This window comes from Eulemur rufifrons, chromosome 2 (genome assembly GCF_041146395.1).
Source record: "Eulemur rufifrons isolate Redbay chromosome 2, OSU_ERuf_1, whole genome shotgun sequence".
Classification (NCBI taxonomy): Eukaryota; Metazoa; Chordata; class Mammalia; order Primates; family Lemuridae; genus Eulemur; species Eulemur rufifrons.
The window spans coordinates 71,993,634-72,006,789 of record NC_090984.1 but is presented as its reverse complement, the minus strand read 5'-3'; the positions used below and the strand labels follow the sequence as shown (position 1 = coordinate 72,006,789).

The 13,156-nt window shown below is 33.2% G+C and overlaps 1 protein-coding gene across 3 annotated transcripts in view; it reads right to left on the bottom strand.

Moving 5' to 3' along the window:
- MIPOL1 (mirror-image polydactyly 1) overlaps positions 1-13,156 on the bottom strand; it is a 210,997-nt gene that overhangs the window by 36,342 nt on the left and 161,499 nt on the right. For 2 of the 3 annotated variants that reach the window (XM_069464368.1, XM_069464376.1), the window contains one exon: positions 4,454-4,684. The exons of the other annotated variant lie outside the window; for it this stretch is intronic. In XM_069464368.1, the coding sequence (XP_069320469.1) occupies positions 4,454-4,684 (231 nt within the window). The remainder of the gene's footprint in view (positions 1-4,453; positions 4,685-13,156) is intronic. 3 annotated transcript variants of the gene reach the window in all.

Here is a 13,156-nt window from a genome sequence, read left to right as displayed (position 1 = left end):
CTTATTTGCCTTTACTTCATTCTGTTACTCTCTCAAACCATTAAATTGCTCTAGTTCATTTGTTCATGAGCATTTACAGAGTACCTACTTTATAGCAGGCATCTTCATGAGCTTTGTAGAGGAGATGGAGATACAAAGGTGAATACAACAATATCCATGTCTTACAAAATTTGGGAGAGAGTAGATAGGGGATAGATACACAAAACAGTTTTAACACCTAGATGATTAGTAAAGGTATGGATTAAGTACTATGAAAATAATAAAGATAAAATAAAGAAACAATTAACTGGAGGAAGCCAGTTAAAGCCTCACTGTAGGGGTAACATTTTGACAGGACTTTAGTAACAAAAATTTGTCCAGACAATTAAATGAAGGAATATGTTCTAAGAAGAAGAAATAGCATGTGCAAATATGGTGTGGTAGAGGTTGTGGGAGGAAATGATACTAGAACAATGAGAGAAAGAACAAGGATGGGTGACAAAGTGAATGTGAAAGGTAAAAAGAATGAGGGAACAAGGACAGGGCTGAGTTGCTGAAGCCCATTAATTGAGACAGGAAATACAGGAAAATGGAGAGAACTTTATTTTCAGGGGAGTGGAGAGTAAAGAGTTTTGGAAACATGATGTCAGGAGATAGGTGAGTACTAAGATAAGTATTTGGAAGTTATTTGGCTAATAGGTAGTAGTTGAAGCTTATGGAAATGGATGACATTCCTGGGAACTGCGTAGAGATAAAAGAAGAATAAAATATGTAGAGAAATCATTTAGGGATAGCTGGAAGATGTATTCCTTGAAAGAAATGGAGTAGGAATACTCAGAGAAGTAATAGAAGAAAATGGTGCTGTAGAACCGAAGAAAAGAAAAGGCTTCAAGAAGCAACGGTGAACAGTATTAAATGAGAAAGATAGTTCAAGTAGGAAAAATATTCTAAAAGTTGACAGCATTTGTCATTGGGGTGCTTGTTAATCTTAATAAGTCCTAAAATAATATTTTCTGATCATATGGTTGTGCCTTATCTATATAATTCCCAGACTTCAGTACATAAGCTTTCTATCTGCATTATCATTAAAAAATAAAACAAAACACTAAGCACTTAATGAATGTTAAGATGTATCATATAAATTGTTAGGAATACAAAGGTGACTAAGACAGGGTTCCTACTCTCAAGGAACTCACGGTCTAGTAGGAAAGACACATAAACAGATAAATAACAAAATAACTGTGTATGGCAACAGGTTCAAGAAAGTGTGAATATTGCTGACTTGAAAAACTTCCAATAATCCTTTTTCTTAAAGCACAAAATACTATGACAATATACAGAAGAGAGTGATTTTACTTTCTAGGAAGTTAGAGAAGACTTTGTAGACAAGACATAGTGAATTGGTCTTGCTATATTGATGAACATGATGATACTAATAATATAATTTATAGAATGTTTATAATAGTAACTGGCACTGCACTAGGCTATCCAATTATTCCTAATAAGAACCCTTCCTGTGAAGCCAGTTTTACAGTCCAAGTTCTTCATCTGAGGAACTTTTGCTTAAAGAGGTTAAGTTAATTTGTTCTAAATCTCACGGGTAATAAGTAGGAGATACGGATTTAAACCTGGGACTGTCTGACTTGACTCTAAAGCCTGTCTTCTATCCTCTACGCTACGCTGACTCTCATAGGCTGAATACAGTTCTCCTACAAGAAAAGCACAAAAGGTTCCAAGCAGAGTGTCCAAAATATACAAAGGCATTTAGTCTTAAAAAGGCAGAGCCCTACTGATGAATTAGTGCACTATGGAGTGACATGCCAAGAGAAAAGGGGATTATTTAACATGCATTGTTCTAAAAGCATTACATGTTTTATCTCATCTAATTCTCACAACATTATGACGTAGAAGTATTATCGTCCATGTTTTATTGTCCATGTCAGCACAAAGCTTTAAAATAAAATGTTCAAGTTCATATACACATTCTGAATTCAAAGCCTGAACTTTTAAACCACTGTGCTATATTACTGAAGATACATGAGCATTTTTATGTTTCACCATGATTATATTATTAGTTGCATTATAAAAACATAGTTAAAAATGGGCCATTGAATTTTGTAGCTAGGAAATTACTGGCCATCTTAAGAAGACCAGTTTTCATATAAGAACTAGTCATAGTGCATTGAGTAGCAGAGGAGTAAATGGGAATTGAAAAATTAGAGATAGTGAATATAAATCAGTTATTCAAGAAATTTGGTTGAGAAAGAAAAAGTCAGGTGAACCCTTTCAATTTAAATTTTAAATTGCCTGGAATATTGCCATATTTTCAAAGGACTCTAAAATATTTGCTAGTGATATTAATTTCATGACAGGCTTATTAGCTCACTCCTATAATTCTAGCACTTGGGAGGCTGAGGCGGAGATTGCTTGAGGCCAGAAGTTCAAGACCAGCCTGAACAACAAAGCAAGACCCCCATCTCTACAAAATATAGAAAAACTAGTTGGACGTGGTAGCACATGCCTGTAGTCCCAGCTACTTGTTAGGCTGAAGCAGGAGGATTGTTTGAGCCCAGGAGTTTGCGGTTGCTATGATGATGCCACTGCACTCTAGCCCAAGCAACAGAGCAAGTCCTTGTCTCTAATAGTAATAATAATAATAAATTTGAGATTATATGGAAAATACTAATACCATGTTACAAAGACTTATAATTTGGTTTCCTTTAAGAGGATAACCTTCCTTTTAAACTCAATAAAACAGGCTGATGTCCACATCAACTGCAAAGAAGATATACTTTGCCCAACTGATGGCAATTAAAAGTGAAATACAATGAATTGACTATGAAAAGGAAAGCCAGTAATATTTCATTTAGGTCTTATTGTTGGAAATCAGAAGAATAAAAGTTTTAACATTTAAATTTGACACTTAACTCTTCTAAATGACATAGTAACTATGCTTAAACTCTAATCTATGGATTGATGCCATTCCATTTAAAAAGTTGTGATCTTTCTGTGGTTAAATGTATAAAATAAGGATATAGTGAATCTGTCAAATAATTAAAATTATTTAATTTAAGGCATTTTCTGAGATGATGTTACTTCTGCTTCTTGGTATACAAAAGTTCTTTCTTTTCCAAAATGATAATGATAGTTGATGAGATCTAACAAATAAAAGAATAAATGGTTGACAACATTTTCAAAGATTTTTTGAAAATCCAATTGGTCTCTGGGAACCACTGTTTTAGGGAATTTTAGTCCTATATAGAAATTAAAGGATTACTTGTAAAGAAAACTCTGAAATTTGTAATTATGTGTAGATTTTGAGCAAACAGAGCTAAATCAGATTCTGACTATTAAAAGTTACTGTTTGTGATTTACAATGAAATGAAATCTTCTTATATATTCTTAGAATGTTAATGTATATTGTGAATAACTGTATACAGTTTCTAACTGAATATAAACCTAATCTTTACAAATATATATAATACTTCAATCAAAAGTTTCAAGGCACACTGGCAGTAAATATTAATAAGCACAATTTCTAAACTGTTTTAAAATGGTCTTTACTACAGATGTACCTGATCATGTGATATTAATCAAAATATAGTTTCAGGGATATTGGGAAATTATTGAGATGACTTATTTTCAAATAAGAAGTAGTGCGAAATAAGAAACCTTGAAGTGAGCACTACATACTGTAAAACTGGAAAAAATTGTTAGGGAAAAAGGTATGTCTTAAAAATTGAAGGTGATTAGGTATGTGAATGCTGTAATGCTGTTAACAATATATGAAGAAGGGTCTATTACATGAAAAGTGCTTCAGAAAATTCTGCTATAATGTTCAGGTCCCATAAATTAACAAGTTTCTTTGTCTGTTAATTTATTTGTTAACATTTTGCTGGCTGTCATAAGGACTGACTGATTATGCAGTTTTATTTAAATTTTAATAAAAATGCAAAGATCATTCAAAATAAACAAATATAATTATACACTGTGAAAAGCTGTAATGAATACTTCCGAAGAACAACACAAGAAAATTAATTTCACTGTACTGGATTCTAGGCACCTAGAGGTCTCAGACTGAGAGGTCACAGATGATCCCAACTCAAGCAGGATTATCGTGAAGCTAAATGAGTACAGTGGTAACTTGACAGCCTCTTCCCCTTGCTAATAACTTTGCCTATTAACTTAGGAGTATGAAATGATTTAAATAGTATGGCTTCCACGAACTGATGATTAGTTATTAAATAAAATGGTTTGCCCTAAATAGTAACAATGATTCCCAAGAAAATGACTTTTTGACCCCAAATATGGATATGATATGCAATCTAAAAACAAAAAATTCATTTTGTTCAATCTACTTTTGTCTTAAATTATTAACAGTGTGAACAATAAATACATATTGTCTAGTTCCCAAAAGACAGTGTTTTTTATTTTGTTTCATGTTTTTGAAATAATGCAAGATCATTTTACTTACTTCTGAACTTTTTCAGTGGCCACTTGGGAGGCCTCTACGGCATGCTGAAGTTGTAATTCCATGTTTGCTCTCTCTGTCAGAGCTTGTTGCAGTTGGGTAGCCAGTTCTTCATTTTGTTGTTGAGTGATGGAAACAATGCTTTCTCTGTTTTTTAAAGCTTCTTCATAGGTATTAAGGGTATGGTTAAACTGATCCTTCAGATTTTCTTCTTGAGATAAAGATTTGTGTAAACTGAGAAAATACAAAAATAAAGATAAAAAAATGTATGCTGACAGATCAATGATCTATTTGACAAAAATCTCCATTTAGAGTCCCCATTTATAAAAATCAATAAGGAAATATTTAAATGAGTAAATAAAAATAATTTTTCTGTCACAATATTATAATTGATAATTTCTCTGCTACTAGGCTACAAGCTACCCAGACAAATGATTATGCAACCAAAACATACAACAAGATGCTGCAAGATGTTAATTTAATTATATCAGTGTAAATATTACATTCAATTTTCTTTAAAAGGAATAGCAGAGAAATGGAAAATAAAGTATCTCTAGGCAAATAAAAAATATAATAAGCTGAGTGCAAAGAAGTGAGAAATAAGAGAATGGGTATTGGTTTAGGAGATTCAGGGTCTATTCTGCTAAGCACTTAATGATAATGAATGAGGTTTATGCAAATACTGACCAGCCTTATACACAGCATTTTCTACTTGTCACAGTTGAGGTATAAATGAAGTTAAAATCACTAGTCAGACTGCACAGAAATAATACATTTCAGATATATTTTTGGTTAATGAATCTTATGACAAATATATCTCATTAAGTTATATAGAGAAATAGCATATGAATTAAGACTAAATGAATGCAGAAGAAAATGCAGACAAATAGAATCCTAAAATGCTAAAGGTCAAATCTTTGATATGTCATTACACCTACCACCTGAGGTTATTTTGAAATGGCACCAAGCACCTCACTCAATTAAATAAAGACATTTTGAAAATATAAATATTTAATAAGGGAAATTTAAAATCCACATAGGAGATGTTCTTTTTTATTAAATAAAATCATTTCAGTATATGCATACAAAGGAAATGTTGATTGGAGACTTGAAGTAAAACAACCTAACTAGATAATACAGATTGATAATGTGAAAGAAAGCAATATAATTCCTAAACCTGCAAAAAGCTAGTCCGTGAACTTTAGCACTGGCCTAATATCTACCTAGTCTGATACTTTATTTAAAACTGTTCAAACTAATTATAAATTTTTTCTTTTAGTTTAAGTTACCGATAATATGCCTTTAGAGTATGCTCACTTTGGAGAAGGTATCCCAAAGAATAAGATGGACATAAAACAAGAAAAGTCAGCAAATCATTTCAGTATTCAAATTTGTCCTTAAGAACAGATTATTATTAAACTCTGGTCCATTGGTTACTATATACAAAATTAGAATGGTGCACAGTGTCACATTTGTAGAGTGCAAAAAAGTATCTTCCTTTGTGTTTTCCACATTGTTATTAATTTAAGCCTATTTCATTTCTCAGTTCTACCAACCCATATGCTTAAAGACTCTGTCTCTTGCCCATTTTCCTATTCTTTCTAAGTCCTTTTACACTTTCTGCATCCTGCCTGTTCCAAGTTCTAATTTTCTTCGGTCAACCCTCTTTATCCACTTGAAAGATAGAAGAAAGAAACTAAAAACAAAGAAACAAACAAAAAATAAAACCTTAACAAGATGTCTGTCTTATGTTCTTTAGATTTAAAACATTATTTACATTTTAATTGTTTATTATATTATAAATTACATAAAGTGCACACAAAGTATGCAGCTTGACAAAAGGTAAAGAACAAAATATGGAATAAATGCAGAAACCTAGAAAATTCCCTACTGTTCCCTCCCAGCTGATTGCCTTCCCAAAAAGTAATTACTAATCCAACCTCCATCAAGAATAGTATTGCTTGTTTTTGAACTTTTTGTCTGGCTTACTTTGCTCAACATTAGGTTTATGAAATTCATTCTGTTGTTCCATGTAGATCATTGTTTTTTATTGCTATGAATTATTCTGTTATACACATATATCACAACTTATTTAACCATTTCACTGTTATTATTATGAATATTCTTGCACATGTCTTTTGATGGACCTAAGTATTCATTTCTGTTGTAGAATTTCTCAATAGGGTGTATGTATATTTAGATTAATAAGATGCTGCAAACAGTCTTGCATATTGATTGTATCAATTTACATTCCCATCAGCAATGTATGAGAGTTTCAGTTGCTCTACATCTTCCCACCGGTTGGTATTGCCGGTGCTTTTAACTTTAGTCATCCTAATATGGGTGCAGTGATATTTCACTCTCTTAATGCTGTCTTTTGATGAAGGTTAAGTTCTTAATCTAAATGAAGTCCAATTTATCATTATTTCTTTAATGGCATTGCTTTTTGTGTCCTATTTAAAAAATCTTAGTCTACTCAATTATTTATATTTTAACCTTAAATATATGGGCTCATTTAAAGCTCACTGTGGGCCAACTTAGTTTAGGAACCCTGCATTTGTCTATCACGTCTAAAACACTAACCGTATACCATAACCAATTAAATGTTAAGAATCAATCATTCAGTTTTTTAAATCTCCCATTATTTTTTTTTTTTTTTCATAAGGTGAGGATTTATTTGTAGATAAAAACAAGCAGTCAATGTCAAATTATTATTATTGGGATAATCTTCATTCTTTCCATTTTTTTTTATTATTTCTTGTACAATGATATGAAATAATATGGGAAATATTCATGATAAATTATTAAGTGAACAATGCAAGTTAAAAACAACAGTTTCATATTTTTTTTCCCCACCCCCCCCCTTTCCCGAGTCAGCACCTTCAAGTGTTACCACTCCCCAAACGGTGCGCAATGCACTCATTGTGTAGGCATACCCCCATCCCCTCCCCCACCCCCCACCTCAGTCTGATGTCCAGTTGGTGTCGTTCCCACATTTGTATTTAGGTGATGTTCAGGGAAACCAATTTTCTGGTGAGTACATGTGATGCTTGTTTTTCCATTCTTGGGATACTTCACTTAATATAATGGGTTCCAACTCTCTCCAGGAGAACCATAGAGATGTCGTATCTTCATCATTCCTTATAGCTGAGTAATATTCCATGGTATACATATACCAGAATGGGAAAAAATTTTTGCATACTACACATCAGATAAAGGACTGATAACAAGAATCTATTTAGAACTCAGGAAAATCAGCAAGAAAAAAATCAAGCAACCCTATCAAAAAGTGGGCAAAGGACATGAATAGATATTTTTCAAAAGAAGATATAAAAATGGCTAACAAACATATGAAAAAGTGTTCAACATCTCTAATCATCAGGGAAATGCAAATCAAAACCACAATGAGATATCACTTAACCCCAGTGAGAATGGCCTTTATCAAAAAAACCCAAAACAACACATGTTGGCGTGGGTGTGGAGAGACAGGAACACTCATACACTGCTGGTGGGACTGCAAACTAGTGCAACCCCTGTGGAAAGCATTATGGAGGTATCTTTTTTTTTTTTTTTTTTTTTGAGACAGAGTCTCACTTTGTTGCCCAGGCTAGAGTGAGTGCCGTGGCATCAGCTTAGCTCACAGCAACCTCAGACTCCTGGGCTTAAGCGATCCTACTGCCTCAGCCTCCCGAGTAGCTGGGACTACAGGCATGCGCCACTATGCCCGGCTAATTTTTTCTATATAGATTTTTAGTTGTCCATATAATTTCTTTCTATTTTTAGTAGAGACGGGGTCTTGCTCTTGCTCAGGCTGGTCTCGAACTCCTGACCTTGAGCGATCCACCTGCCTCGGCCTCCCAGAGTGCTAGGATTACAGGCGTGAGCCACCACGCCCGGCCATGATTGGTGAGAGGTATCTTAAACAGATTCAAGTAGACCTGCCATTTGACCCAGCAATCCCATTACTGGGCATATACCCAAAGGAAAAAAGGTCATTCTGTAACAAAGACACATGTACCCGAATGTTTATAGCAGCACAATTCACAATAGCAAAGATGTGGAAACAACCCAAATGCCCATCAATACATGATTGGATTAGTAAATCTCCCATTATTAAAATTATGGCATCTTGATTTAATTCCCTAATCATTCTTCACTTCCTAGTCTTTTATCATTTAATCTTTTTTGGGCAAATTTATACCTGATTTTGAGTTTTCTCTCAGATGGACATGTGTTGGACCCTTTACTCTCAAGCTCAAAAAGCTCCTCATCATTCAAAATGCCTTGGAAACCTTTTAATTACCATCAAGACTTTCTCTAACAAAAGCAGTAGCTGGGTGATCTTTTATAAAAAGATAAAGTAGCTAATGTCACTTAAAATTCTGCAATGGTATTTCATTGCACTCAGAAAACAACCTATAAAAAATAACAAATTATATATTTGAACTCATTTAATCTCACGACAACCTATGTGAGAAGTCCTATTAATATTCCTTTGTTACTGATACGGAACTGAAACAAAGAGAATTCAATCCATCCCATGAATGTAGCAGAGTCAGAATTGGAACCCACAGTCTTTCTCCCTGCACTTGAACACTCTCCTATATTTGATGTAGTCTAGAAAGCCTTGTGTTGTCTGACCTCTCTACCTCCTTTCTTACCTTTTAGCCAGGCATTCAGATTCTCAAGTACATCCAGCTTTTTCCTGCTTAAGGAATTTATTGGGAATGGCTTTCCCTCCATGCTTCTACCTGACAACCCCCATCTCATCCATTAAATCTCAATATAAATATCGCTTTCTCAGATGAATCTTTGTGACTTCAATCTAAATTTTGATGTTGCCTCTTTGTTAGTCTGTCTCATAGACCCTACTCTTTTTTTTCTTAGAACTTATAATAACAATTTGCAGTTTTTTCAATGTCCTCTTGTGATTTACCTCTAATTCCATCATATTAATACTACTTTTATATAGAGTAATTTTATTTTATGAAAATATGTTCCGTAAAGAACCTGAATGTTTATAATTCCAAGGAAATTTTCCTATAGGAATAAAGATGAAGTAGGAGGGCTACATTACCAGCATATACAAACCTCTAACCACTGAAGCACATTTTTGCTTTAGTGCTTCTTTTTCCTCAGAGTGCTCGTCACTAAATTGACGACAGGGCCCTAATGTTTAGCTTTCTTCAGAAAGTCACATCACATTTAACCTCTTTCCAAAGTTACTAATTTTCAGATGCATTTTTTTTTTTTTAGCATAGCAGTAGCATTATAACTCGAGAAACTTAGATTGTATGGGAACATATTTTAGGTTATAGTAAAAATAAATGATAAAATAACATCAGAAGAGTAACAAAATCAGAAGTTCCAAAGCATGTAATCAATAGTGTGGCTCATAAAATATCTGCATAGAATGGTAAATATTTCTGCTTACAATGAAAGTAATAAAGTAATAGGATAAAGTGTCAATTCACTCTTCTAGTTTTAAATTATATAATTCTTAATGAATTTAATTTTCTAATTTAGTACAGAAAGTAAGACTTTATTTTTTTTTCTTTTTTTTTTTTGAAAGTAAGACTTTAAAAACTATTTTGACTTAGTAACATTTCATATAATCATATCAAATAAGCCTGTACATTATCTCCTATGCTGCTTACCATGTTGAATCCAATGGCAGGCAAAGGTAGAAAATGTCCTTCAATGGGCATTACTCTAGTGAGTACCATGTAATAGATCTCTTTTCTATAGTGGTTTCTGTCTTAGTTTCAATGGTTCCTGGTCTATTGCCTCATGTCTGTGGGCCTATTTTCCTGGTCCCTGACTCTTCATCTTGTCTCAGCTTTAAATATCTTGGAAGTATCAAATTTATGACCTGCTTATATAATATTTATGTTCTCTTCAATTTGTCTGCTTACCTGCTTGTTGAACTTTCTCTCTCAATGGTAATGTCACACATGGATTCAGCTTATTCTTGCAACTAGTACTTTTCCAATTATACCAAGTTTTGATGCTACTTTTCCCAACTTCTTGTCTCCACAATCAAGTATTACTCAAGTCCTTACATGAGATCATTTTACTTATAATCCTACAATTTGTACATACTCTTCTCTTTATGCTTCATTTCTTTTACAGTAATTGTTCAATTGTGTGCTCTATATATGCCATTTATTTTAATTGGATAAATATTTTGGAATAAAATTTAGAGGTGAGGAATAGAAGTATAGATCAGTAGTTCTTAACCAAGAGTTATTTTGTTCTTCAGAGGACACTGTGCAATGTCTGAAGACATTTTTGGTTGTCACAACTGGAGTAAGGGTGGGGGAGAATGCTATTAGGATTTAGTGGATAGAGGTCAGAGATGCTGCTAAACATCCTATAATACAGAGGACAGATCCACACAAGGAATTATCCAGACCAGTATGTCAAGAATGTTGAACTTTGTGTAGATGAAAAGATGTTGGGTTGAATTTAGAAGACGTAGATCCAAATTTCAGTCTTATCATTCAGTATGTGTGACCTTAAGAAAAAAATATCTACCCCCCTGAATATTAATTTCCTCAACTCTAAGATAATAAGAAAATCTCACAGAGTTCATATGAGAATGAAGTGGTGATCTACATGTATAAAAATATCTGGCATAATACCTGTCAAAGAATAGGCATTCATATCTGTATAATTTTTAAAAGAAATGATTTATATCTAATTAATTTTGTATAAAATATTACATAATACTCAGACATTTTATAAATACTTTGTTGAAAAACAATTACCTGTTTCTACAAGTTTTTCATGAGTTGAGAGATGTAAACTTGTTTTCTCAACCTTTATTCACTTACTGATAACATTCTTAAATCATTCTTTAAAAAAAAAAGACAGGTTTGGCTTGTTTTACTGAATTAATATAAATAAAAGCAAAGCAAGTATGAAAGGTAGAAATATGTGCTAACTTTTCCTAACAATACATTTCTGAAAGGACAGTGTCTACTTTTACTTCCTGGTTTATTGCATCAATTAATTTGCTAAGGTCCTTTCAAGAAAATAAAAGTTGACTTCCTCACTTATTTTTAAGGAAATCAGCTTATGCTCCAGTATAATAGGTCTTAACTCTGAATGATATACAGATAAAGGGAAATATATTCAGAATGGTTAAAAGTGTGGATGAGGAGGTTTAATCTCTAAGTCAGACAGTCTAGTAATTCCACGGATTTATTTCCTCAGTTGCTGCAGCTGGTTTAGTTTAATAAAATAACTTGTTAAAGTAATTTCAGAGAGGAAATAATCCCTTTACTATAAAATAAGCCAATTAATACTGAACTTAAAATTTCAAGAATATTAAAGTAGACATAGTAGTTACCATACTTATTTATTGAAAGCCTTCTGGATACTACATATTGTGATATAAACTGGAGGATCACTAAACATTTGTTGAGTTAATTAACTAGAAATATAATAATCTATACAACTAATTTGAAGGGTTAATTTAAAAATATCTAACTATGAAATGTACGACAGTACTTGGACTGATGTAGGGTCAGTTCCTGCCTGATTATCCAAGAGTGGATTATATGCCTCACGATTTTGGTGATGTGGGAAGCAGAGGAGTAGGGGCTTATGCTCACAAAGCCACTTCTATTTATATACCACTGTATAGATCATAGGCAACAAAGTCTATCTTTTTTATTTTATAATTTTTTTAAGAGACAGGGTCTTGCTCTGCTACCTAGGCTAGAGTAGAGTGGCGCAATAATAGCTCACTGCAACCTGAATGCCTGAGCTCAAGTAATCGTCCTGTCTCAGCCTCCTGAGTTATCTAGGACTACAGGGACACACCACCACACCTGGCTATTTTTTAAAAATATTTTTTAGAAACAGGGTCTCACTGTGTTGCTCAGGATGGTCTCAAACTCCTGGCCTCAAGTGATCCTCCCTCCTCAGCTTCCCAAAGTGCTGGGATTACAGGCATGAGCCAACACACCTGGCCAGGCCTTAAATTTTATCATATCAATATAACACACATATATGATTTTATGGGCATCACTAAAATGAAATGAAGAAAATAAAAGATCTAACATTCATGTCATCAGAGTCATGGAAGGAGAAATGAAAGAGGACAGAGCCAAAAAAGTACTTAAAGAAATCATGGCTGAAAACTTTCCAAATGTGGCAAGACATAGAAGCTGAGAAAACTCAAAATGGGAAAAACTCATATATGTGCATAATTAAACTTCTTAAAACTAAAACAAAGGCAAATGACAGACTCATAGAGTCTTTTTAAAGGCTGAATAGCATTCCATTGTGTATAGTACATTTTCTTTACCCATTCATCTGTGGATGGACACTTTGGTTGATTCTATAACTTGCCTACTATGAACAGTGCTGCAATGAACATGAGAGTGTAGACATCTCTTTGAAAAAAAGATTTCAAATCATTTGGTTAATACCCAGAAGTGGGACTGCTGGATCATTTGGTAATTCTATTTTTAGTTTTTTGAGGAACTTCCATGCAGTTTTCCATAATGGCAGTACAGTCAGCCCTCTGTATCTGTGGGTTCTACATCTATAGATTCTACCAAGCACAGATTGAAAACATTTTTTTTTTAAATAAGGATATTTGTGTCTGTTCTGAACATATACAAACTTTCTTCTTGTTATTATGCCCTAAACAATACAGTATAACCCCACTTATATATTATTTACATTGTATTA